Raw genomic sequence first — 27,812 nt, 5'->3', positions numbered from 1 at the left:
GGGCTGTGCCCATACTGTGTTGTTCAGCGGCAGAGGGAAGGCACAGACTAGCATATGCTGGCGTTTGAGTTTTGTTGGCCAGACACATTTTGGCAGGGTAGACCTTTCCCATGTAGTGTAATTCTCCTGTGTATTTAGCTGGAGCCCCCGGTGTAAGCTGGGCGGGGCACACTCACCGCTCGGCGTTGTTCCGCAGGTAGGCGTGCAGTTCCATTAGTTTCTCGGTGGCCATGTGCCGCAGCAGGCCGGTGAACTTGTTCTGCCACTCATTGCAGTGCTGCACCAGAGCGAATTTCAGCTGGCTGCAGTCCAGCATAACAAACTGGATGTTCTGCACCGTCTCCTGCTTCTGGACATTGTTGGCCAGCTCCGTGTACCTAGGAACAGAGGCTGTCAGTATACCAAGCATCTACATCACTCGGGCAACAGTTCATTTTTAGTTAAACATTCCAAAGGTGACATCTGTAAGAGACAATCTTGTGCCGGTTTTCATCGTATAACCAGTGGCGTAGCTAAGAAGCTGTGGGCCGCAGTGCAAGTTTTACATGCCCCCCCTCCAAGTGCTATATACACAACAAATGATACAGCGCACTAAAACCAACCAAGAACAACCACAGTGTCAGAGGTGCAAGAAGGGAATGGGGAACAGTGTGTTAATGATTACCACTATTCAAAGTATCTATAGAAGTGATTATTATGAGCACAGGACCGATAGAGAGCTAATACTGTGCATGGGCTCAAGGGCCCTGATGTGCTCGCAACCTCTGCATCCCCTATTGCTACACCACTGAGCACATATACATTATACATGCCTTGTGGCTAGTTAGATACAGTTTAGGCACTGATTAGCCCCAGAACCTGTATAATCACGTGCCGGTATTTAAAGGGATGAGGTATCAACCTTAATAACAACAGTAGGGGCCCGTTTCCGTTGTACCGGTGTGTGAATATCTTGCGAGACGCACGCCAGCACTTGCTGTGTTGCAAGAACGCATCCGAATTCTTGTAGCCGCACCATGCACGGCTGTAGGGATTCCAATGCGCGCTGCATTTTTATACAGAAAGCCTTTTGATTTTTTTCTTGCATGCAAGCCTATTGATTTCAATAGACTCCAGTCCCCCGTCCACTTGCATGTGGGAAAACCCACCAAATCGCTTACAGTGGAAACGAGCCCTAAGGCTGCTTTCAGCCTTTCACACCTGACAGACTTTGGTGCAAATTGTTGTTTTTGCTAATGCAAGTCAATAACATCGCATCTAAAATGCGTTGTTATGCACTTTCATATCTAAATTTTTTGCCTGAAAAAAAAAAAAGGACATGCATTTTTTTTTGCAACGGACATGCAAATCGCACACCCTGCAAGTCAATAAAAGCATACATTTTCAAATTTCAAATGCGCAAATTCGCATGTGAACGTAAACTTATTTACATCCAATTTAACGTAAATGATCTTTATTGGCACGCATGGGGAAAAAAAATCAGATTGCTTACAAAAAAAGTAAGAATCGAACATGAAAAATCCGAAAATGAAGAATCGCAAATATGAAAAAACGTGGAGAAACGCATCAGGAAGATGCAGGGATAAGTGTGAAGGCACCCTAAAGGAATAATGGATGATGTTGCAGTATTCTGTGAAATAGCCGAACAAGGGCTTATCAGCGATGCACGCAGGCGCAGTATTGGCTTCAGAGGCATATCTAAAGGGGTACAGGCATGGATTGTGCCACGGGCACCACAGCAACATGGGCGCCATGCCTGCCCTGTGCTGCACTGGCCTGCCTGCCTCCATGTCATTCAGACCTCACTCAGATCAGATTAAAGCAGAATATAACCCTGCATTTCAACTTTGCTCTAAAACATTATTTACAGTATATTATATGCAACCAGCATTTTTTTTTTACTAGACCAGCATTGGAAGGGTTAAACACAGAGGTTTAAAGTTCCTGGAGAGAACTGCAGACGCATCGGAAGCTGACATAGATACATTTTGTTTACATAAATGTATCTAAGTGTGGCATGTGACTCACTCTCTCTGACTGAGAAGGAGCTGGAGGACAGCCAAAGAGTGTGTAACATTTATCACTTGTTACATTCTATTTAGTTAAATGTATCCATCTGAACTTCTGCATATCTCTCCACGGAACTTTAAACCTATGTGTTTAACCCTTCCAATGCTGGTCTAGTAAAAAAAAAATATGCTGGTTGTATATAATATGCTGTAAATAATGTTTTAGAGCAAAGTTGAAATGCAGGGTTATATTCCGCTTTAATGCTGCTGTCTGGGGAACATGGCTACTTAACTTATGCATGTAGGGTGCACTTTACTTAGTATTAGAACAGAAGACAGAGAGTAAATAACAAGAGCTATTTCCAAAAAAATAACCTCAGCAATATCCTGAGGCAAAACACACAAGCAACCATAACACATGTACACGATAAAGGATGCTGTTTTTAGAGGGGGAAGGGGGCTCTGACTGAGGGGGCGCAATTTCAAAAATTTCAAATTTTCAATTTCAACCTATTGCTTGCCATAGGCGCTATATTTCCCAGATACACCCCTGATTGGCTTTCCCTCAGGCTCCGGAGGAAAAAAACAAGCTTGATCGGGTTTGCTCTACTTCACAGGGGACTCACGCCTGCACAGTGGAGCGGACCTGATCAGGCTCGGCTATTTTTTAACAGAGACTGAGTGGAAATCAGTTGGCTGATGGTGTAATGGTTAAGGGCTCTGACACAGGAGACCTGGGTTCGAATCTCAGCTCTGCCTGTTCAGTAAGTCAGCACTAATTCAGTAGGAGACCTTTGGCAAGTCTCCCTTACACTGTTACTGCCAATAGAGCGCGCCCTAGTGGCTGCTGCTCTGCTCTGGCGCTTTGAGTCCGCAAGGAGAAAAGCGCAATATAAATGTTATTTGTCTTGTCTTGGAAATCGGCTACTGCGCCTGTGCAGTGGCTAATGATAATGGTTTTGTTGACATTTGTGCAGGGCTGCCAGCGCTGAAATAGGCCGGGCAAGGAGAACAGTGGAAGCCTCATTAAAGGCTTCCCCCTACTGAGGTAAGTATCAGTTTTTTTTAACTTTTTAAACTCACAGGTGTTCTTCAATGTCCATGTGTGGACTTTATAGTAGACTGGAATAGGAGCAACAATTCTCACCGAGCGATGTCGGCGTCGAACGCAGAAACCATGGGGTTGAGGCGTTGGTAGCGACGGATGAGGGTGTCTTTCTGAGGCTCCCAGATCATTCTGAAGGAGTCCCAGGTCTTCAGGTAGGCCTGAAGAAGGGTGGCATTGGCAGTCATTCCTCCACTGATCTGAGCCTGGATTTTCTTTATCTCCTCATCACGCTCTGGAAGGAAAGAGAAGCAGGGTGAGGAAAACAAAGTCTCCTACTTAGAGTTGAAGCTGTTAACGAGCATTAGGGACTCCATAAGGGTGCGTGCGCTCATTAACAGCTTTAAAATCTGAGCCGAAACACTAGGAGGAGATCCCTACCCTTGTGGGCTTACAATCTAGAGGGTAGTGGGGAGGAAAACAATAGGGAAGGAAACACAGGGGTTAATGGGTGAGGCAGTGAACCTTCAATGCTATCTATAGAAAATTATAGGCTTGTCTGAACAGGTGTGTTTTCAGAGTGCGTTTCCAGACCTATAGACATATGCTGGTCTTCTTAAATATGTCCTGTTATGGTCAACTCGGTCTCCTTCAAGGCTATGCAAGACATACGAACATGGTTGGGATTCTGACTTGAGGGCCCTATAGTCCTCATGAAGACTAAGCTCGATTGCAACTGTTGCATTCGTCATCCCTACAGCAATGACTGGCTGTCTAACTTCTTATATCATTCAGCAATAAACATTTCTATGTTTAAATTATGCACAAGAAACACTTTATTTTCTCACCCCGTAAGACATACCTGACCATAAGATGCACCTAGGTTTAGAGAATGAAGAACCAGAAAAAAATACCCTGAACAAGGAGCGTCTTCTGAACCAGAAAAAAATACCCTGAACAAGGAGCGTCTTCTGAACCAGAAAAAAATACCCTGAACAAGGAGCGTCTTCTGAACCAGAAAAAAATACCCTGAACAAGGAGCGTCTTCTGAACCAGGTGCGTCTTCTGACTCTTAGTTCAGAAGATGCAGCTTCTCAGTATACAAATTCACCTAGTTCTATTGCTCCTAATACATTAAACAACATTTAACAACAGTTATAGGGTAAAAAACAACTTGGTTGTGTTACAGAAAGAAATAAGTGATAAGAGCTTCATGCTCAGACTAAGCAGAGGACACTATGTACCTAAGGCAAGTGCTGTGCAGATAACAATGTCTCCTCATACTCTAATGTTCCCACCACAATCTCATACCGCTACTCTACTCACCTAGGATGACGTGTATGGGTTCTCGCTGAGATTTCCTCTTGGTTAAAATATCTGGGAGACGCTTAAAGCTGGACACTGTGACCAAGATCTCCGAGCAGACGCTGTTCATAATGTTAGCTAGCTGAAGAAGGGTGGGAGAAAACTCCACCTAGAAGTGAAAGTGAAAGAGTTGGTGCACTCGATCCAAACTAACGTCCCTGTGTTTGAGATCCCATATTTACACATCTTCAGCAGACCTCATAGGTGGTTTTTACCTGATATGAGACCCCCCAACATAAGAGCAATATTAAAAATTCCAGAGTAGGAACTCAGCCAGAAGCTATGGTGAGAGAACCCAATAGAATGAACACTACACAAAAGGCAAACAGAAGAAAAGAGGATGGTATCAACAATGGATGGTAGATGTGGTATCCATTCAAGGGAAATATGGGGTCAACTTAACAAAGTAAACTTACTGCTTGCCCCCAATCCTTTCACCATACTTTGCTGTGCATGAAATATTTTATACTATAGAGCTAATAACAAGTTTCAACCTAAAATATGAATAGAATTTCTGCGCTTCTGAACTTGTTGAACAACACTACTTAAAATGTTCTTCGAAAAGGTGGGCCAGCTCTGGTACCTCAGCAGTGGAACCTGGAAAGTCATTCTGCAGTATCACCATAACCCGGAAGAGGGGGCTCTGGGTGGTTTTGCTGTCACCATTGATGGCCTTAGCCAACTCCTGAAGAGACCACTTGATGTTGAGTCTGAAGGCTTCTTCCACCAGACGGTCCATCTTTTCCGTGTAGTTTATCCAGTGGTGTTGGACCTGCCAGGGACAATCACAGCCTACATGAGGTCTGCAATTACTTATTTTTAAAACTTGATAATAACAAAAAACGTGGAAGGTGGCACTGGCACACCGAACAAGAATTCTGGGAACCATAAAAAACTGAAGAAAGTCAAATCTGGTCATTTTACTCGACATGCTTGGAAATGTATTAGTCTACCTTAAAGTGGATCTCCAGAAAAAAAAGGACACCTAACCACATCAAGACATAAATAGAAGTCATAAACATACTAAAAATATACTTACTAGAGGGCTTCTTCTCCTTGTCCCACCTTGTACACTTTTCAATGGTAGAAGGCATGGCTAAGACTGTTTCTCAACTTCCTTCCAGCTTTTTTTCTCAGCCATGGCTAAGGTTGCCACCCGTGCTACATCTTGCAATAGAGTCTGGGAGGGGGAACACTAGTTTAAAGAGTTAAGTCTTTAGGAAAGAATGGGTGTCCGATGCCTTTTTGAATTGTCACTGTTAAAGCCTGTACCAAGTGACACCAGCGCATGTGCTGACATCACTACATGGGCTGGTGTCACGTGGCAAAGTGGCTTGTGGTGGCAATTCAAAAAGATGTCAGGTACAGGAGGTGGCAAAAATTTGCGCTGGCATGACAGGTGAGCCTTCAACACTCATCATGTGCCTGTGATGGGACTCATACACTTTTCTACACTTGGGGGAGGTGGGGGGCGCAGACAACGTGGACCCTATGACGATTTCCAATAGTTTCCATGCTGAAATCTAGGGCTGTGGAGTCAGAGCAATTTTGGGTACCTGGAGTCGGTGGTTTCATAAACTGAGGAGTCGGAAAATTTTTGTACCACCTCCACAGCCCTGCTGAAATATATTGGAAATGTATCTGCAGCATGAAGGGAGGTAAAATCCCTCTCTGATCAGATTCGATCTAGTAGCTAATAGCTATAGTCTAATGTATGGGTCACCTTACAGTCCTCTATAGGATGTGAAGCTGAGGATGTTGCTTGAGGCTTTTGATTGTGGTATCAGTACTGTTGTGATCCCACACTAATGTCCAGAAGCACGTCAATGTAGCTTCCAGCCACGTGATGACAAATATCAAAATTTTCTCTTCAAAAAAACAAGAAGCCATTTATGGATCTGATCTAGTATAGTGGAAATCAAAACAGACGTTTGTATAGATTGGTGTTTCTAACAGAAGATCTGGGCATACCTCTGGCCCGTCCAATTTGAAGACATCATAGGTGGTTCTCATGAGAGAGCAGATCTCCTCATGAAGGCTCTGCAGACGGCTCTGCACAGCTTGGCGGTGCTTCTCCTGGGCTCCTTGGAACTCCAGATCACGGAAGACTTGGTTCCCATCGATGTGCAGCAGCAGCGATTCGCTAATCACCTGGGCACATCGAGAGATGTTCTGATTGGATGCCTTGTAGTTGTCCACAACTTGCTGGATCTGGATGGAATGAAGAATGAATAAAGAATGGCAAAAGTTGAAAAGTCAACAAAAGATAGACCTACGAGCCTTAGACATAACCATAGACATAATCATAATGGCTGTTGTGTGGCCCAGTTTGTTCCTGTTTTCATGGCCTTTTTTTTTGTTTTTGTGTCTTCCGACTCTGTCCACAGAACACTAGTTCCTAACTCTGGTGAAGTCGCTATAAAAGTGTAAGAGGGATGTATACAATGTCATAATTTACACACCATGCATTTTATTGTTTATGTTTTTGTCCCTTGTGGGCATTATTACGCTCTTAGTTTACAAATCCTCTGAGGAAGTGCACAATAAGGGAAAGAGGCGCCCTGATTTGAATAAAAGCTTTTAAAACCAGTTTAAAAACGAAAAAGAAAAATGAGGTATCTTACCTCAATGACGAAATCTCTGTAAACTTACAAAAGATTTTTATTTGAGCACAGGCAACGCGTTTCGCGGGTCTGAGCCCGCTTCCTCAGGCCAATACAGTGCCAAATGACAGAAATCATGTAGCATAGGAGAGGCTCCCTATGCTACAAATGCTTTCAAATAAAAATCTTTTGTAAGTTTACAGAGATTTCGTCATTGAGGTAAGATACCTCATTTTTATTTTTCGTTTTTAAACTGGTTTTAAAAGCTTTTATTCAAATCAGGGCGCCTCTTTCCCTTATTGTGCATAGTTATACCCCCGTACATGTTTGTCCGAGGGGTGGTGACAGAACACCCGTTGTTTTACCACGGTTAATGTTTTGTGCATCCTTTTTCATCTAAGAGAGCGACCGCAACCAGGTCCGTCCAGGACCACCCCGAGTGGAGTCGGGTTTATGGTCTCCACCTGCTTCCTGTGGTCGGTTGCCCCGTCTGCAACCCTCCTTTGTGAGTAGCCCTTTCAATCAATTGATTTCTCCACACACCTACTATTGACATACTGCACTATCGGGCTCCCTTTTTTGTCTCCTGTATCTTTTTTTTTTCCCATAGGGTGCCAAGACACCCCAACCACGATTGCTCTGAGGAAGTGGATGGATGCCACGAAACAAGTCAGGGTCCCATTCCTTGAACCCTTTTTAGTAGTCGACTCGGCTTATACATACATCATCACTACACGTCTGTTTGATGGATATTTTGCTACAAGTGCATAATTGGTTATTTACAATACCTTTTGACTGTTTGTCCCTTGACTCTGTTACACAAGGTGCTACTTTCTGTTGTTTTGCGTTTTGTCATTTTGTGGAGTATCTTGTTGTTTTTTTCGGCTTGTTCATAAACTAGTAGTTTTAGTATACAGGCTATGGTGTGTGTATGTCAGATGATATTCAGATACAGTGCACAGTTGTTGGTTACATTACTATTTAAAGAGGAAAATAGTTTATATTTTACAGTATCCTCTATAATAAAACCCCTGTGTCCCTGGGTCATGCTGTCCCTGTGTGGCTTGGTCCTTTTACAAAGGGCAAAAATTGAGTGAATAATCTATAAATGACTATTGTAAACAATAAGCAATTGTATTCATGATGTTATTTTCACTGTAGTTCCTCTTTAAGGTGTATGGTGTAATTGGAACCTGAACTCTATCGCAGACATTAACAAGTATATTATTACGCGTTACTGGTGCAATGCGTAAAAATGTACGTGTTAATGTCCGCGATAGCTGCCTGCATTAGCGGGAATGCGTGCAAAGGTACGCATGGCGGCCCGCCGACTCCGGGTCGGCAAAAATGAAACTAGCTGGCAGCCGGGGACCGGAAGAGCCATGAGTGACTGTGAGGGCACAGGATGGCTGAAGGGGGCTGGTAGATGCCCCAGGTAAGTGAAACTCATTTTTTTTTTATAGAGTTAAGGTTCTCTTTAAAGAGAACCAGAGATGAAGCACCCTCTTGTATTTTACCTTATAAATCAGTGGGAACATGACAGTAAACACCTAATCTGCTCTTTGTTTCATTGTTCTCTGTTTAATCTGACTGTTATCACCTCTGATAAGAATCCCCGACTGAGCACTCAGTCTAGCTTTGCTACGGAAAGATTATAGCTGAGTCTGTTTTCTCTGGTGTCTTTTCAAGCCCAAGCCTGCCCTCTTGTGGCTCTGCTATAATGACTCAGCTATAATTATTCCCTGCAAAGGCAGACTGAATGCTCAGTCCGGGATTCTTATCACCAGGGCCGGCGCTACCATAGAGGCAAAGGGGGCAATTGCCCCAGGGCCCCAGAGCTTGTAGGGGCCCCCAGTGGCTACAAGAGGAAAAAAAATTCAAATCGACCTTATAGTTTTTGAGAAAATCGATTTTAAAGTTTCAAAGGAAAAAAAATACACATTTAAAAACCTGCCGACTTTAATGGTTAATAGAAAATCCACCTTAAATGCTAGAAACCCTAAATTTGCAGGATATGTTAAGGATATCATTGGGAATAAGAGGAAAAAAACATTTTTTCAAAAAGACCTTATAGTTTTTGAGAAAATCGATTTTAAAGTTTCAAAGGAAAAAAAAATACACATTTAAAAACCTGCTGACTTTAATGGTTAATAGCAAATCCACCTTAAATGCTAGAAACCCTAAATTTGCAGGATAGATTAAGGAGATCATTGGGAATAAGAGGAAAAAAACAATTTTTCAAAAAGACTTTATAGTTTTTGAGAAAATCGATTTTAAAGTTTTGAAGGAAAAAATTATACTTTTAAATGCGGTAAATGTCACTTTTAGTAGCAAACCTAACGATAGTGTAATTTTATATGCATCAAAAGAAAGAGAAAATAAATTTCCTGATGGGGTTTCCTGGGGGTCCATACGCAGCCGCAGCGCTTTGGCCAGGGATCGCTATACAGCCGCAATATGGCTGCATGAAGATCCCTGGCATTTTTTCCTATTTTCCCAAAAAAATTTTATGTTTAGAGTGTGGGAATTTTTTTTTTTTAAATTATGTGGGGTCCCCCCTCCTGAAACTTTTTAATCCCTTGTCCCCCATGCAGGCTGGGATAGCCAGAATGTGTAGCTCCAACCGATTGGGGCTTCACACCCTGACTATACCAGCTGCAAAAAAAAGTCCCTTAATGCCGATTTTTGTTCCGGGGTATCTGTTGGGGGGCCCCCCAGGTTTATTTTGCCCTGGGGCCCCATTGTTGCTTAAACCGGCCCTGCTTATCACAGCTGATAACAGACACTTTTAGCAGTGAGGATGAAACAGAGAGCATGGTAAGTGTTTTCTCTAATGTTCTTACTAATATATATGGTAAAATACACAAGGGTGCTTCGTCTCTGGTTCCCTTTAAGTAAGAAGCACAGGAATGAACACATTTTCTGTTCAGATAAACTAGAAGACACAGACATCTTCCCTTTCTACAAGATTTACATATAAAAGGTCATTGTATTCCATGTGATGTCCTTGTCTTCTATAGAACTGCTGCAGCTCTATTCACTTCTCCGGAGAAGTAAATTGTTCTATTATCACCACCAGAGAAGACCTTGCCCTGATGCTTCGGTTAGGTAGTCGGGACTACAGTGTATACAAGCAGACATTCAGTGGAGATGTATAGATCTCACATATATGTCACAGTACTGAAAGGCTGGAGATAATGCTTGAATCATTCCTACGCAGATTAAATTATAGTCTTCCTCTTGTGAGCTGCATGCCTGCCGGAGCATCCACTCGGGGATGTGTACTGTTGTCCCGGATGTGTGTGCTGCTCAGCTGAAAGCCAAGGTCGCGGAGCTAACCGAGCAGCCTGAGACACTACAAAGCACTGATTATATGGAGAAGAGCTCGGGGCTGACTTAAAGTGTAACCGAGCCAAAGCTCGTGCTCAAAAACAGATACTTACCAGGAAGAGAGGGAAGCCTCAGGATTCTATTGAGGCTCCCTTCGGTTGTTAGAAGCCCCCTTGTCGCTGAGCAGGGCCCTCCTCCACATCGCGGTCACGTGGCTCCTCTTCCACATTCATGGCCACGCATTAGAAGCTCGAGCTCACCTGCGCAGTAACGCGTAGCCCGCAGCTTCATGCTACTGCACATGTGCGGGCGGGCTCGAGCGTCTATTGTGCGGCCATGCATGTGGAAGAGAACCCTGATATGATCAGCGCCAATGCCTTGTCGTTAATCCTCGCACGCTCAGCAACGGGGGACAGCAATAGGATCCTGAGGCTTCCCTCTCTTTAGGTATCTGATTTTGTGTACCTGCGTTTCGGATCAGGTACACTTTAAATGGAAGGTTCAGGGGGGGTGGTTAAAAAATAAAAATCAATTTCCACTTACCTGGGGCTTCCTCCAGCCCGTGGCAGGCTGATAAGTGGAAATTGATTTTTATTTGTTAACCACCCTCCCAGAACCTTCCCTTTAAGAGGCATTTATTTTTCCTTTATTTTTTATGATTTTTGCTTTATCGTCTCTCTTTTTTTCCAAGATGCTACAACAACCTTGTTGAAATAATGTATGACTGATTTAGGGCTGGTTCATGCAGGCTTCTGCTTCTGCTCAGCGCCTTGTTCAAATGCTGTGGGGTTTTTCATCAGCGTTTTACAACTTAGCCTTTAATGGCTTTTGAAGGCCTTTAATGGATTTCAGGAGAGCGTTGCACTTTCTGGACTACTTCATAGGGAAAAGCTGGACTTTTAGGCCGGTTCACACTGCACGGGCTTCCAGACGCATTTTGGAAACACGTGCAGGAGGCCGACACGCACGACATCAGACAGTGCATAGAGTGCTCTGTCTGATGTTCACACTGCATGCGGTCCGGGAACGCATGCTGCACGCATTTTTTGCAAAAACGCGCGGCTGTCCCATTCACTTTTCAGTGATGGGATCAGCCATGCAACGCACACAAACCCGGATGGCGTGCGTTCGCATGCGTTGCATTCCGCACCCATGGCCATCCGTGTTTGTGATGTGAACAGGGCCTTACGGGCTTTCAGTGGCTTTTGCTGGCTTTTAAACGACTTCTAGAAGCTGCATGTTGCTTTTGAGACGAGCAAAGACACCGGGATCAACTGCCAGGCTTTCATGAAAGCCTGCAAAAGCTTATTTATTTCAGTATTTATATAGCACCGACATATTACGTAGCAATGTACAGAGTATATGGTCTTGTCACTAACTGTCCCTCAGAGGGGCTCACAATCTAGTCCCCACCATAGTCATATGTCTGTATCGTGTAGTGCATGTATCATAGTCTAGGGCCAATTTAGAGGGAAGCCAATAAACTTATCTGTATGTTTTTGGGATGTGGGAGTAAACTGCTGTGCCAGGAGGAAACCCACGCAGACAAGGGGGGAAAACATACAAACTCCTTGCAGATGATGACCTGGCTGGGATTTGAACTTGGGATCCAGCGCTGCAAGGCGAGAGCGCTAACCACTACGCCACCGTGCTGCCCAAAAAGCTTGTTCTAAACAGGCCCATTCACTTGCAGAGGACGGCGGTAGATCCCTAAAAGTGTTACTTTTAAAACGCCACCTTTAATGCCGGCAAAACGTCCGTGTGAACCGGCCCTTAGGGCCCGTTTCCACTTGTGCGGAGTTAATTAGTCGCGGAAAACGCAAAAACGAATTTGCACGTGGATGAGAATTTTACAGCGAATTTGTGGGCATTTTCGCATATGTTAATGAGTATGAGAATTTAACCATGTCAGTGCCTGTGTGCTTTTACATTGATTTTATGCGAAAACATCCGCAAATTCATGGAAAACGCATACAGAAATGCATTGCGAATTTCCTATTAAATACTTTGTATGCGAATCGCACTCTGATGGTTCTGCCGTGCAGATTTTTTCTGCACAGAAAACCGCTCAGAAACCCTGAGAAGTGGAAACAGTCCCATCCACTTGTATTGTCTGTGCGAATCTGCATGCAGGAAACGCATGCAGATTCGCTCTAGTGGAAACAGGCCCTGACTGTATATAACGGTGGAAAAATAGCCAGCCTGTAAAAAATGTTTCTGCGTTTCCAGTACCGTGTGGGAATAATGGCTTTATCGGGTGAATTCCTGTATAATAGCTAGATACCAGCGTGGGAAAGTAGAAGGATGAAAGTAGCTAGTCTGAAAGCATTCTGGTGATGGGCGTGGCTAAATGCATACATATGCCGTTATGGGAGGAGCAAATTCTTAAAGGACAACCAAGGCGACATGTGACATGATGAGATAGACATGTGTATGTACAGTGCCTAGCACACACATAACTAGGCTGTGTTCCTTTTTTTCTTTCTCTGCCTGAAAGAGTTAAACATCAGGTACTCAAGTGATTGTCTGGGTCGGGAGCGGGTCAGACTATAGCATAACCCTCACTGATTAGTAATTACAGCCATAAAACACTTTCCTGTCAGGAAATGGCTTCTGAGAGCAGAAAGGAGATGAAAAGGCTCAATAATTCATGGATTTGAGCCCTGGCATACTTCAATGAAGGAGTCATTGAGCAGAGACAACGAAACAGTAAAAACTTAAAGAGACTCTGTAACATCAAAAAGATCCCCTGGGGGGTACTCACCTCGGGTGGGGGAAGCCTCCGGATCCTAATGAGGCTTCCCACGCCGTCCTCTGTCCCACGGGGGTCTTGCTGCAGCCCTCCGAACAGCCGGCGACAGACCCGACTGTCAGTTCAATATTTACCTTTGCAGGCTCCAGCGGGGGCGCTGTGGCTGCTTTCAGCTCCGAACTACACGGAAATACCCGATCTCAGTCGGGTCCGCTCTACTGCGCAGGAACCGGAAACTTGCGCCTGCGCAGTAGAGCACACCCGACGGCGATCGGGTATTTCCGTGTAGTTCGGAGCCGACAGCCGTCAGAGCGCCTGCGCAGGAGCCGGGAAGGTAAATATTGACGTCATCTTTCACGGAGGGCTGCAGCGAGACCCCCGTGGGACAGAGGACGGCGTGGGAAGCCTCATTAGGATCCGGAGGCTTCCCCCACCCGAGGTGAGTATCCCCCAGGGGATCTTTTGACGTTACAGATCCTCTTTAAAAACTAATTTTAAACATAAAAGAAAACCGTGGGATATCTAAAAAAAAAAAAGTTATTTTTAGGAGAAGGAGGCTAGATACAATTGTTTTTCTCATCAGTATATTTTCACCTCAGATGTCCTTTAATACAGTATAAACATGTAAGGGGGGGGAGATGAAGTTAAATATGATGTTTTGGTAATGTAATTTTGACACCAATACTTTTGGCTCTTGATATTTTCTATTCAAATGCTGATTATACCCCTTTTCTATGTTATGTTTGTGCATTCTTTGTATATAGCTACAGGAATATATTATTACATACAGGAATAAAAGATTCTGGTCTAAGTGTTCAAATTATTTCTCTAAGAGGTAAGGGTTACAAAATCTATATTGTGGCTAACAGTGGTCTGGTAACCATGATGCAGGCGGAAGCAGGTAAAGTGTGTATCCCTGTCTACCTCCCCTGCCTGCTTAGCTGCCGCCTCATCTCCACCACCACCGCACCACACAGTCACAGATACGCCACGGCCGCAGTACCCAGCAGCACCGGACGGACAAACAGAATTTTCAGTGGAGCAAAATGGGAGACGCTTGGGGGTCCCTACGGACTCTGGGGCACCGGGGGCAGTTGCCCCCTTGCCTTAAGTGTAGCGCCGTTTCTTGGGCGGTGCAGGCCCTGGGCGCACACCAGCAAGTAGAAGAAGGGGGGTACAGGCAGAAGAACATAACCGCTAGGGAGCTGGTGACGCGCGGTGCCGCCAAATGGAGACAGAAGATTACCAGCGTAATCACCTTCCTTGACTCCTCCTGGGCTGCATCCAACGTCAAGTCATCATCACGTCACCACCGCGTGATGACACCTGGTGTCCTGTAGCGGTACTACAGGCTGTCAGTGAGCGGCGCTCATGGAGGAATCGGCCTTTCGGGCTCTCTTCGCCTGTGTGTTTTCCTGGTCCCTGCTTCCTCCTGGATGAGCGGCTGGTCACTAGTAAGTAGGCAGATCTACTTGTGACCTGTGGCTGTGTGACCGTCCCTAAAGAGAATGGGTTCGCGAGTCCACGGGGGTGGTGTGGTGCAATTTTTACACCCTCGCCCTGGGTGCACTTTAGCCTAGAATCTGTCCTGTGGCTGTATGAGAATGCAAAGGGCTGGTGAGATTAATTGCTGATAAATGTAAATTCAAGCATCTTGGCTGTACCAATGGCATAGTACCATATAAAATAAATCGGATACAGTTAGGGACATTGGACTATGAGAAACATTTAGGAATACTGGTTGTGTTACATCTACAGAAAGGGAGAAGAAAGGTGGGGTGTAAACGGAGTCAAGTATTTAACAAAGTAAACATAATCGGTTTTAATTTAATAGTAAAACTCATCCACATACAGCAGACGGAAACTCCCCCATGGATGCTGCAAACACATCATCTCAATTAGAAAGACTTGCCATAATCCAGTCATTGACAGACATCTGACATGCGTTTCACGGTTCACCTACCGCTTCATCAAAGGCCAACGTTACACATTGTCAAAAATAACTTTCTGTATAGATTAAAAAAAAGAAGCCCTTCCAGACGTAGAGATGCTGCATGCAAATAAATGAATCACTCGGTAAATTCAGCAGCAGAAAAATACCGCTTGGCTGGAAGCCCAGAGAAGAGTGTGAGAACTAACAGAGAAAGGAGTGACGGCCACCGCGCGCAGCCGCTGCGTACATGCCCGCTTCCGTATGTAAAGGCTACACGCGGAGGCTGTCACTCGCTTCTCAACGGCGTCTAAATACAGCTTGGCGGGGAGCCCGGCAGAAAGTGCCAAAACCAAGCTGCTAAAAAACAAAAATAAAATTTGGGAACGTATGAAACAGAAAATAGCACACCGATGCTGGTACGCTGCTCCCGTCTGTATACAGTAAACTAATTAGTGATAGAAATTATCATTTGTAAAATAAGGATTGTACAAACTTGGTTAATTAACCTAAAGTGAACGGTAAGTGAAAATAAACGAATGAGATAAAAAAAAATTCTATTCTCCTACTGCTAAAAATTACCTTTTTTGGATCTCAATGCTCAATGACAGTGTTTCCTTGTCCCAGACAGTTAAAATATATGAACTATTGACCTTTTTTATCTATTCCCTGCACAAAGAAGCTATTCTCTGCTAGAAAAGAGCTTTATAGCTGCAAGGAATATGCTAAAGTGCAACTGGGACCAGGCTGGAGAGAAACAGTAAGTTGAATACCTGAATGTTAACTCTATCAGATAGAAAAAGAAGAAAAGGAACACAGCATAGGTATTTCTAGGCTTGCCACTGTCCATACACGGCTATCTCATCATGTCACAAGTCACTTCAGGCTCCCTTAAAGAGAATCTTAACCCAGGATTGATCTTCATCTCAATCACTAGCTGATACCCCTATTCCCACGAGAAATCTTTTCCTTTTCTCAAATAGATCATCAGGGAGGTATGTATGGCTGATATCGTGGAGAAACCCCTCCCACAGTGTGATGTCATGACCAAGGTCCTGAAAGTTTCCTGTCTGTGAACCTTGTTGCATTCAACACAGATCACCTGGCAGAACTAAAGATGTTACCACTAGTGATACATTTCAGAATGTAAATCAGAAAGATTTTACAACGGGCAAACACTGACTAAATAACCTACCAATGAATAATTGTAAAAAATAAGCACTTTTATTAATTACACTATTTTCACAACAGTTTCTATTTAAAGGACACCCGAGGTGAAAATAAACTAATGAAATAAACAATTGTATTTATCCTCCTTCTCCTAAAAATGACTTTTTAAGATATTCCACTGTTTTATTTTATAATTAAATCTACTTTTTTAGTTTTTACTGTTTTATTGTTTTTGCTCAATGACACATTCAATGAAGTATGCCAGAGCTAAAATCTATGAACTATTGACCCTTTTTATCTCTTTCCTGCTCTTAGACGCCATTTTCTGCTAGGAAAGTGTTTTATAGTTATACATTTTGGGTACACACACACACACAATTACTGTCACCTGCAGGGATCAGGACTCAATCGTTCAGGTGACAGTTCCGGGCTGAGTCTTGTGCAATGTTCTGTTGCCACGGAGGGGAAAGGAGGGCGCATGGCAGAGTGGCACGGAGCAGGCGGGGTAAGTCAGAGAACAATAGGGGTGGCTTACAATTCCGACTGCTTTTTGAATAAAACACGATGGTAAATAAACAGGCACTGCTGGGGCCCTAATTGCTGTGATGCCCCGAGCAGCCGCTTGGCTTGCCAAAGCTATAGTTTAAGAGGAACTCCAGTGAAAATAATGTAATAAAAAAAGTGCTTCAGTTTTACAATAATTATGTATAAATTATTTAGTCCGTGTTTTCCCATTGTAAAATCTTTCCTCTCCCTGATTTACATCTATTTCTCATGGTGACATTTTTACTACTGGCAGGTGATGTCAGTGGAAGGAGATGCTGATTGCTACTGATTGGGATGAAGTTCAATTCTTGGTTACGGTTTCTCTTTAAACACTGGGATATGAATAATTATATGTCCTCTGCACAATTCTGCTTCACAAACACCTTGTCTGTATGAGGAGAGCACAGTGAGCTCACCTTGCTGGCGTGTAGCAGGCAGTCATTGATGAAGGCGCTCGATGCCCCCTTGGATGACCAGTGTAACTTGGTGAGCCCGGGCTGGATCTTCTTATCTAAGAAGCGGATCCTTTCTCTGAACAAGCCCCGTTCCTCTATGGAGAGAGCCGCTATGATCCTGCAGGAACGGAAAACAGACACGTTTACAGATGGCGACCACTGAGAGGTAGCAACTACTTAAAGGCAACCTGAACTGAGAAAAACTATTTAAATTAAATACATGCTGTACCTGCAGATGATTATTCCATACTTACCTGGCTGTCAGTTCCTCTCAGAAGCTCACCATTTTCTTCTTACCACGATTCCTTCCAGTTCTGACAAGATTTTGTCAGAACTGAACTACATCTGTTGCTGTCAGTTATATATCAATTGCTGTCAGTTATAACTGAAAGGACAACTGATGTGCACGGTAACGTCCATGTTTCCCAATAGCTCAAGTGGGCGATACTATAGTTTAACAGTGTGCTGACCAGTAAGCTTTATGGGGTAGTAGTCATTTTCAAAATGGGAGTACGGAGTATACCACTTCCTCTTTTTTGAAGTGTGCCTGAGCCGAAGCTCGGGTCAAAAAGGAAATACTTACCTAATAAGAGCGAAGCTTCTGGATCCCATAGAGGCTTCCCAACCTGTCTTCTGGTCCACCGATACCGCTCACCGACCTACCAAAGGTTTCCGACAAGGGCTCCTCTTCAAGCATGAACAGCCATGCTGCATCTGAGCGAGAGTGAGTGTGTCTGTGAAGTATGGTGGAGTTGGTCATACACGAGTGGCTCCCTGCTACAGTGCAGGCGTGGCCGTGTTTGCAGCGGTGCTTGAAGAAAAGCATGGCACGGATCTCCGGAAAAGCGGGACAGCACTGAGGAGGAACTGGGAAGCCTCTGTAGTATCCAGAGGCTTCCATCTTCTTAGGTAAGGTCCTTTTTGACCCGAGCTTTGCTTTAAGTTCACTTTAAAGCGGAACTGAAGACCCCGTAAAAAAAAGACACTTACCTTTGGCTTCTGTCAGCCCCCCGCAGCCGACCTGTGCCCACACAATTTCAAAATGATCCTCAGTTCCCCCGCCCCGGCTCACTTTCACTTCACGCAGTTGAACAGCCCTGGCCTCGCACGTCCGCGCTCCCTTCGCCGGGAGCGTACTGCACAGGCGCAGTCGAGATTTTCTCTTACTGCACTTGTGCAGGATGCTCCAGGCCACGGGAACGCGTTTAAGGATGCGCACGGCCAGGGCACAGAGGACGTCGACTTAGAAGTCGGCTTCCACTGCATGAAGAAAAGTGAGCCGCGGCGGGGTAATGGAGGATCGTTTTGAAACGGCGTAGGCACAGGTTGGCTGCAGGGGGCTGACAGAAGCCTTGCATAAAACAAAAAAGAGACGGCACACCACTGGCTGCAAAATTATTGCTGTATTAAGTGGACAAAAACACTACATGTTACGGATAAACCTTCCTCAGGTGTTAAATTGCACATGGCTGGCAGAACCCCAAGGTACGTTTTTTTTACGGAGTCTTCAGTTCCACTGTTTTTAGTGTATTGTCCTTGTTGGCGTCTCTGTTGACCGATTGTCTACTAATCTATGTCCACCGTTGGAGGAAGGATGTCACCCCTTTCCTACTACAGAGAACCACTTCTTAGCCTGAGTGGGGTTGGGCTTGTTCTCCCCAGCAGCTTATACAGTGGTTGCCTCTGAAGTAACCTGGTTTTGTGAGAATAACTCCATCCGATACACTACTTAAAATAACCCGTTATTCTAACGTACGGCCACCATATTGGGCTCTGGGTAGTCACTTTTTTTCCGCTAACAAGCAATAAAAATCCCCCGGAGAGGATACGGAAGAGAAGGCACCATGTTTCATATCTGGTGATATTGTACTATTCTGGGGTACAATTTAATATCGTAGTTCAGTTACCTTGTTGTTTGTTTTGTAGGGTCTACTTCAGACAGATACAGATGTAGCGGCATGTTATTATTTGGATCAATGTTGTGAATAAAGACGTCTTATAGAATTTTATAAGGAAAGCTATTATCTCACAAAACGTCAACACAGCCTGCTGATTAGCAATGAGATAGAGTGATGTTATCAACCTGTCGACCTGGTTTTGTAATGGCAAGTTGAAACATATGAATAAGTTATTTATTTATTTTGGACATAAATCAATAAAAAACTTTATTGGAAAAAAAAATTTTAATATCTGGTGTTAGTGCCTGAGACTGACCAGACTATGGAGCAGGACCTTTGGCCTACTACAGTCCCTCTTTCACATTACTATATGAAAAGGCCCATGGATTGCACTCTTCCATGGCAAAATAGACGGTTTGACAGAGAACCCCCCAAACAATTAGCCTCCTACCTCTTTCTATCAACAAAAATGACTAGAGCAAACAGCTTGAAAATAAAAATCCTCAAACTTTCTTGAGGCCAAAACCCAGGTCAGATTTAACGGGTTAATGAGCATCTTACTAGTGTCCTACGATGTGACACACATAAAAAATTCCTTCTTATTTGGCAACCTTGGCTACAACTTGAATTTCCTGGCTTAGACGCCGAAACGCTCACCACATATTGACCATATGTTACTCATCTGAACTCGCCTCCTTCCTCCCTTCACTTTCCTCTACTTCCCCCTCTATAACTTTCTTTACCAGTTTCTCCTCACACCTTTCGTGGGCCAGGGGTGGGCACATCGAGAGGATGGGAGGATCCTCCCTATCCTCTCACATACAACTCTTTTTAGGACCTTACGCGATCCGGCGGCTAATCGAGCCGCCGGATCGCCACAATCTCTCCCCGTGTAGACGGGGCTTTAAAGGTGGCCACACACCATACAATTTTTTTAATATCTGTTCAATTTAAGAATTGCAATCCATTTTTCTGACTGATTGTAACATTTCAAAAATATGACCAATGTATCACACACGTATGTTCAATTTTTCCCCAATTATGATAAAAATGATTGGGAACTCTGACAAAATTGCTAGGGTGTGTGTATAACTAAATTGACAAACTAACACACACCATACAATCTTTAGAATGATTGAAGAAAAATATCTGGCATTCCGGATCGATAAAAATCGAAGAAAACGGGAAATCCTATCGGATTTTTCAGTCGAATGAAAAAAAAGCTTTCTATTTTTTCGGGAGATCCGATCGTTTTTATCGAATTGCCGTAAAATCGGATCATTTTATTGTATCGTGTGTGTCCACCTTTAGACCCACAAATCTTTTTGTTCTGTTTACTTAAAGCGGAACTGTAGATAGAAAATAAACACATTGTTTCACTTACCTGGGGCTTCCCCAAGCCCCCAGCAGCCTCCTGTCCCGCGCTGGACCTGCCCGAGCCTCCATTTTCCCGCCGCCGCTCCATCCTGTACCTCAACTTGTAAGTCGAGGCCAGTGCAGACCTGCCAAGCGTATCCTTTCTTCGCGTTCCCCTCTGCAATAGCAGGGAACGCGAAGAAAGGATACGCGTGGCCAGAGCCATGCAGGTGCAGTGGCCTGCCGGCGAAACCGAAAGTAGCTGGCGGCGGGAGAACGGAGGCTCGTCGAGAAATGGTACAGGACAGGACGGCTGCTGGGGGCTTGGGGAAGCCCCAGGTAAGTTACATAGTTACATAGTTATTTTGGTTGAAAAAAAGACATACTTCCATCGAGTATAAAGTACAACACCAGCCTGCTCCCTCACATATCCCTGTTGATCCAGAGGAAGGCGAAAAAACCGTTACAAGGCATGGTCCAATTAGCCCCAAAAGGGAAAAATTCCTTCCCGACTCCAGATGGCAATCAGATAAAATCCCTGGATCAACATCATTAGGCATTACCTAGTAAATGTAGCCATGGATGTCTTTCAACGCAAGGAAAGCATCTAAGCCCCCTTTAAATGCAGGTATAGAGTTTGCCATAACGACTTCCTGTGGCAATGCATTCCACATCTTAATCACTCTTACTGTAAAGAACCCTTTCCTAAATAAATGGCTAAAACGTTTTTCCTGCATGCGCAGATCATTTATACATGTTAATTAGATCCCCTCTAAGGCGTCTTTTCTCTAGACTAAATAAACCCAGTTTATTTAACCTTTCTTGGTAAGTGTAACCTTCCATCCCACGTATCAATTTTGTTGCTCGTCTCTGCACCTGCTCTAAAACTGCAATATCTTTTTTGTAATGTGGTGCCCAGAACTGAATTCCATATTCCAGATGTGGCCTTACTAGAGAGTTAAACAGGGGCAATATTATGCTAGCATCTCGAGTTTTTATTTCCCTTTTAATGCAATGCCAAAATTTTGTTAGCTTTAGCTGCAGCGGCTTGGCATTGAGTACGATTATTTAACTTGTTGTCGATGAGTACTCCTAAGTCCTTCTCCAAGTTTGATGTCCCCAACTGTATCCCATTTATTTTGTATGGTGCTAGACCATTGGTACGACCAAAATGCATGACTTTACATTTTTCAACATTGAATTTCATCTGCCATGTATGTGCCCATATAGCCATCCTATCTAGATCCTGTTGCAATATGACACTATCTTCCTGAGAGTTGATGATTCTGCACAATTTTGTATCATCTGCAAAAATAGCAACATTGCTCACTACTGCATCTACTAGGTCATTAATAAATAAATTGAAGAGCACTGGACCCAGTACAGACCCCTGTGGGACCCCACTGCTAACAGTCTCCCATTTTGAGGACGATCCATTGACCACAACTCTTTGTTTTCTGTCCATTAGCCAGTTCCCTATCCATGCACACAGACTCTTCCCCAGTCCTTGCATCCTCAGCTTTTGCACCAGACTTTTGTGGGGAACAGTGTCGAAGGCCTTTGCAAAGTCCAAGTATATCACATCTACAGCATTCCCAATATCCATATTAGCATTCACTACCTCATAAAAGCTGAGCATGTTAGTCAAACAGGACCTGTCTTTAGTAAACCCATGTTGATGCTGAGAAATAAGATTATTTTCTACTATGAAGTCATGTATAGTATCTCTTAGTAACCCCTCAAATAGTTTGCATACAACTGATGTTAAGCTTACAGGTCTATAATTTCCTGGATCTGATTTTTTGCCCTTCTTAAATAATGGGAAAACGTGGGCTGTACGCCAATCCACTGGGACTCTGCCAGTTGAAAGAGAGTCACAAAAGATAAGATAAAATGGTTTATCTATAACTGAACCTAATTCCCTTAGGACCCGAGGATGCATGCCATCCGGGCCAGGTGCCTTGTCTATTTTTAATTTATTTAGTCTTGCCTTCACTTCTTCCTGCGTTAAGTATTTAATATTACAGTTAGAAGATTGAGACTCTTCTGCCTCTGTAATTCGCAACAGTGCTGTTTCTTTTGTGAAAACAGAAGCAAAGAAAGCATTTAATAACTCTGCCTTACCTTGGTCATCCACCATTGAGTTGCCACCCTCATGCTTTAGGAATCCTATACAGTCAACCTTTCTTTTTTTAGAGTTGATGTACTTGTAAAACTTTTTTGGGTTAGATTTGATATCCTTAGCGATTTGATTTTCGGCTTCAATCTTTGCCAGCCTAATTTATTTTTTACAATTTTTATTGCACTCCTTATAATTGCTTAGTGCAGCCTCGGTCCCCTCCTGTTTTAAGACCTTACAGGCATTATTTTTCCTCTTCATTTTATCTTTAACCATTCTATTCATCCATAGAGGCCTTTTTTTATTCCTAGATATTTTGTTTCCATATGGGATATACATACTACAATATTGATTGAGAATACGTTTAAAAGCTTGCCATTTCCCTTCAGTGTCCTCCCCTTGTAGTACATTATCCCAGTTCACCAAACTTAGTGTAGTGCTGCCTAATTTGATTGAACTTTGCTTTTCTAAAATTCATAGTTTTAGTGGTCCCGCTGCCCCGTGGCCTATCAGTCACCAGATCAAACGTTATCATGTTGTGATCACTATTTCCCAAATGTTCTTGAACCTGCACATTTGATACATTATCTGTTCCATTAGAAATGATCAGATCCAGTAACGCATTCCCCATAGTTGGTTCCATTACCATTTGAGTCAAGTAATTGTCCTGTAGTGCTGCCAGAAATCTGCTGCTTTTACCAGAATGGGTAGCCTCAATACCCCAGTCAATGTCTGGAAAGTTGAAGTCGCCCATAATTATGACCTCATTTTTACCTGCAGCTTTTTCAATCTGCTGTAGTAATCGCAGTTCTGCAGTGAAACAACGTGTTTATTTTCTATCTACAGTTCCGCTTTAAAGCTGATCTGAAGATTAAAAAAAAAAGTTTCAATTGCCTGGAGCTTCTGCCAGCCCCCTGCAGCCGTTGTGTGCCCACGCTGTTTCCAAACCATCCTGCATTTCCCCACTATGTCTCACTTTTGTTCACGCCGACTTGTAAATCAATGTCCACTGCGCCTGAAGGGCCCTGTCCATGCGTGTCCTCGTTCACGCTCCCTTGGCCAGAAGCCTGCGCAGCATGCTGCCAGCAACGGCAGCGCGAACTAGGATGCGCGGGCAGCCAGGGCCACACAGCCACAGTGGACAGCGACTCCCAGAAGCAAAAGTGAGCCGTGGCTGGGGAACCGAGGATGGATTGGTAACATTGCGGGCACAGAGTGGCTGCAGGGGGCTGGCAGAAGCCCCAGATGAGTGAAACTCTTTTTTTGACCTACAGTAGGCCTCTCTAGTATAAGAAGCTTGATAGTGACTGGAGACCCTAATGTGCTTATGTTGATTGATGCTGTTGGCTCCCCTGCGTGGGATCATCATTGTATTTTTACATGTATGTCTACCTGTACTATTGTTAATATTGAAATGTTTAGTAAAAATTTTGAATAAAAAATCCCCCGGACAGGAAATTATAATGTTCTTACAGATGGAAACACAGAACAGCAATAAACATCTAAAAAAGGGTCTAACCCCAGACCACACTACCCAAAATCTAGCCTCAAAATAAAATGCTAAAGATCAGGCCTCACGTTTTCCATAAATATTCCCCATATTTTCACTAATGTGGTAGCAGAATTGTGTTATGTGATCGTTTTATACAAAAATAGCAGTCATTGTACACAATCTCTACTAAACCGTTTTGTCCACTAGATGGCAATGGAAGACCACTCACCTGTTATAGGCTCGAACCACCAAGAGGACATTCTCACGCAGATTCCGCAGGTCCTCTTGTCTCTGGTAAATGTCCACAACATAATGGGGGATCTCAAATTGCAAGCGCTCCCAGTAATGGATCTCCACGAACAGCTTCAGAACATTCCTACAGGAGAAGTTCTCAGTTTAGCAGAAGAACCTGGTCAAGGTGGACAATCACACTCACACCAATTTCTCTTCCGCTTACTTATCGAAGTTCACATCCAGCATGCCAACCTTCTCCTGGCTGCGGACCATCAACGGGATGTCCAGCCGTTTCATGGCCTGCTTGTCCACCGACTGAGACCATTCCGAGAAGATCTTCCTCACCAGCTCGTCCATCTTCTGTGCCAGCTGCTGGTACTCCTGTATGATCTCATCTCCTGCTCCGATGCGGGGCATGAAGTGGCAGCTAGCCAGGCTCTACAGGATGAAGGGGCACATCATTTATAAAGAGAATCTTTGTTACTTCAAATACATCTACTTATGGACTGAAATGAACCCAAAGACTAACGTTAGGTAGTCTAGCATTGGTGAAGAAGGCTGTACACCTGGTGACAAGTTGCGTAGCTAGACATTATGGGGCCCCATGGCAAAATTTGCATGGGGCCATCATACCTCGGCACTCTTGAGCAATGCTACCTGCCCCTACCCTATGAATATGAGTGATAATTTACATTCTCATACAATGCACACTGTGAATAGTCTATGAGCAACGAGACAAAGTCAGTGGGTGGAGCAACAAAGCAAAGTTAATACGCAACAACACATCAAGCTGCTGACAGTGTCCTAGCTCTGACTGTAAAGACAGCAACCTGGCAAAGGGTGGATGCTGCACACCCCCATTGGAATATGGAAATCAGCACCATGAAGTGAGAACTGCAGGATAGCACTGAACCAGTCAGGACTACCCCTGTTGTAGGATTTAAAAAAAAAGGGGGGGGGGGGGGGGGAGAGAAACAGTAACAACATAGACAGTATTAGAATGCACTAAATTACTCAGGATACCCACTTTGAAGGCAATTTTGTGGTTTTGGCATCAGACTCACTTCCTTTACCTATACTGTATATTGTTGTATATAGGTATGTAGCTCTGCCCGCCCAGTGATGTTTAGCCTAGGCTGCTTATTATGCGTAATTCTCCTAACCCTCCCCCCAGGAAATTTTGCTTGGCTTTAGAACTCTCAGTTCACACACATTCTGCAGAGATCACCTGACAGGACTAAAGATGCTGCAGCTTGTGATAAAGTTCAAAAAGTAATTCAGAGAAAGGAGATGCTTTACAATGACACTGACTTTATCATTTATAAATGAATATTGTAAAAAGAAAAAAAAAATAAGCAGCTTTATTCATTATGCTATTTTCAGTTCTCTAGAGGCTAAAATTAAACTATGGTTTTTCATCAGAGTCTTTTAGCTTTTAGGACTGCTACATCTGTATTATGCAAAATCACAGAATAACTGTATCCATGGTGTACAGTTAGCCAACATGTTCCCCTAAGCATCCTGAATGTACCCCTCCCCCCATACTCAGCCTGCCCAATCCCAATATATGCTCTCATCCTACCTCATCTGCACCCACAGACAGGAAGATCTGACAAGACTTTTACAACCAGTGCCACCAGGTGGCAGCGTACTGTAGAAATCAGTTGGCCTCTTGATTCATTTAAAGCGACCTGAAATCAGAACTTCCTCTCTGCTCTAAAACATTAGCAACAGCATAATTACCTTTAAAGACAAACATTTCTTTGTTACATCTGATACAAATCCTGCAATAAATCTGCAGTGTGTCTCCTTACTGCTTTCATGGAAGCAGACATTGGGCTTGATTCACTAAAGTGTGCTAACAGTTAGCACGCTGGTGAAATGCCCATTATCACGCCTAAACTCAGTTTAGGCGTGATAAAATAAACTTGTGCTCAAAGTCCCGCGCAATCGCGCGCGAGTGAGTTTATTGCTCAAAACAGTGCTAACCTACTTAGTGCAATGGTTATCACGCCCAAAAGTCTTTAGGCGTGCTAAGTAGGTTAGCACCGCTTTGTGAATCAAGCCTATAGAGTTAAAATCATGTGTTTACAAATTAGCAGCTCTGCCGAGGCAGCCAGCTGATGACATAACTGAAAAATCAAATTACACTGGTGATAAGTCACAGATGAGGAGAAATTAGACTGGCTAAACTCTCTAAATAAATACAGGGTGCATTACTCTGTTTTCACTCTGTCCTGTGCAAGAGTTCAGTTCCACTTTAAGTGAAGGTCAGACTACTTTCTACTGGATAGTAAGCACATTAGCCAAGATAGAACTGTGGCGCGAGATATAAACAAAATAATGACTTGCTTCCCTTTGATTGATCATGTAAGGTGGGAACAGGTACTACAGATTGGGGAAGGGGGCGAGCAGGGCTGAATTTACCATAAGGCAGTGTAGGCACGTGTCTACAGGCGCCTGATGATGGAAAGGCGGCTCACTCCCCTCCCTGAGCGTCTCCCTCCCACCTCCCCTATGCAGAGTCCTGATGAGAGTGTAAATGAGGTTACTCATCCAGCTCTCAGCATCCCACTGACCAGATCTCCCTCCAGTCAGGGGCACCTCTAGCTACCTAATACTAAGGGTTCCTCTGGCTACCTAATACTAAGGGGTACCTGTAGCTACCTAATACTGAGGGTAACTCTGGCTACCTATTGCTAAGGGACAACTGTAGTTACCTATGAATCTAGAGGGGTGCAGGCATGGCTCATGCCATGGGCGCCACAGCACCATGGGTGTCATGCCTGCCCCTGTACTGCACCCCCATGCCTGCCCTTGTACTTCCCTGTCACTCTGGCCTCAGATCAGGTTAATTCTGTTATCGAGGAAACATGGCTAGTTAATTTATGTATATAGAGCACACTTGGCTTAGTGATAGAAAAGAGGACAGAGAGGAAATAAGAAGAGATATTTCCAAAAAAGTAACTTAAGCAATATTCTGAGCCAAAAACGCAAGCAATCATATCACATCTACACGAGAAACAATACTGTTTTTAGAGGGGAAGGGGGCTCTGAATGGGGTAGGGGGCGCAATTTCAGTGTTTGCCGTAGGCTCTATATTACCCAGATACGCCACTGGAAGTGACAGCTGGGCCAGCACACTTGCGGTGCAATTCGGTGGGGGTTTGTAGGTTCATGGAGGGCGAAGTCTAAGGTGCCAGGATATCTGTGCCTATAGGCTCCTGTGATGTTAATCCAAGGCCTGGGGGCGAGGTTAGCGTTTAGGACCCAAAGTGAGACATTTTTTGCAATAGCAGGCCCAATACAGTATAAAGATGTTTCTTGATAGGTTAGAAAAGGGTTTGAATTTCCTGCAGGTTTTATTGCTGTCCAGTGTCCCCATTTCTGAGACTATGGCCTCAATTCACTAAGATCATGCTGGAGATAATAAGGCAAGAGAAAACTTACCTCCACATAAGAGAGAGTTATCTTATCTCTTCATTTCTTAAGTTACCTCCTCTGTAGT

General features: G+C 43.9%; 1 protein-coding gene across 2 annotated transcripts in view; it reads right to left on the bottom strand.

Annotated features, from left to right (window-relative positions):
• The window catches only part of DNAH2 (dynein axonemal heavy chain 2), a 401,787-nt gene that overhangs the window by 165,614 nt on the left and 208,361 nt on the right, over nt 1-27,812 (bottom strand). For both annotated transcript variants that reach the window (XM_068273978.1, XM_068273977.1), the window contains exons 14-21: nt 24,528-24,742; nt 24,300-24,446; nt 17,167-17,323; nt 6,391-6,630; nt 5,003-5,191; nt 4,381-4,528; nt 3,157-3,349; nt 177-377 (exon numbers count right to left, since the gene is read on the bottom strand). In XM_068273978.1, coding sequence (XP_068130079.1) covers nt 177-377; nt 3,157-3,349; nt 4,381-4,528; nt 5,003-5,191; nt 6,391-6,630; nt 17,167-17,323; nt 24,300-24,446; nt 24,528-24,742 — 1,490 coding nt within the window. The remainder of the gene's footprint in view (nt 1-176; nt 378-3,156; nt 3,350-4,380; nt 4,529-5,002; nt 5,192-6,390; nt 6,631-17,166; nt 17,324-24,299; nt 24,447-24,527; nt 24,743-27,812) is intronic.

The sequence above is a fragment of the Hyperolius riggenbachi genome, chromosome 3, assembly GCF_040937935.1.
Source record: "Hyperolius riggenbachi isolate aHypRig1 chromosome 3, aHypRig1.pri, whole genome shotgun sequence".
Lineage (NCBI taxonomy): Eukaryota > Metazoa > Chordata > Amphibia > Anura > Hyperoliidae > Hyperolius > Hyperolius riggenbachi.
Note: the sequence above shows the minus strand (reverse complement) of the source record. Positions and strands in the feature narration are given on the sequence as shown.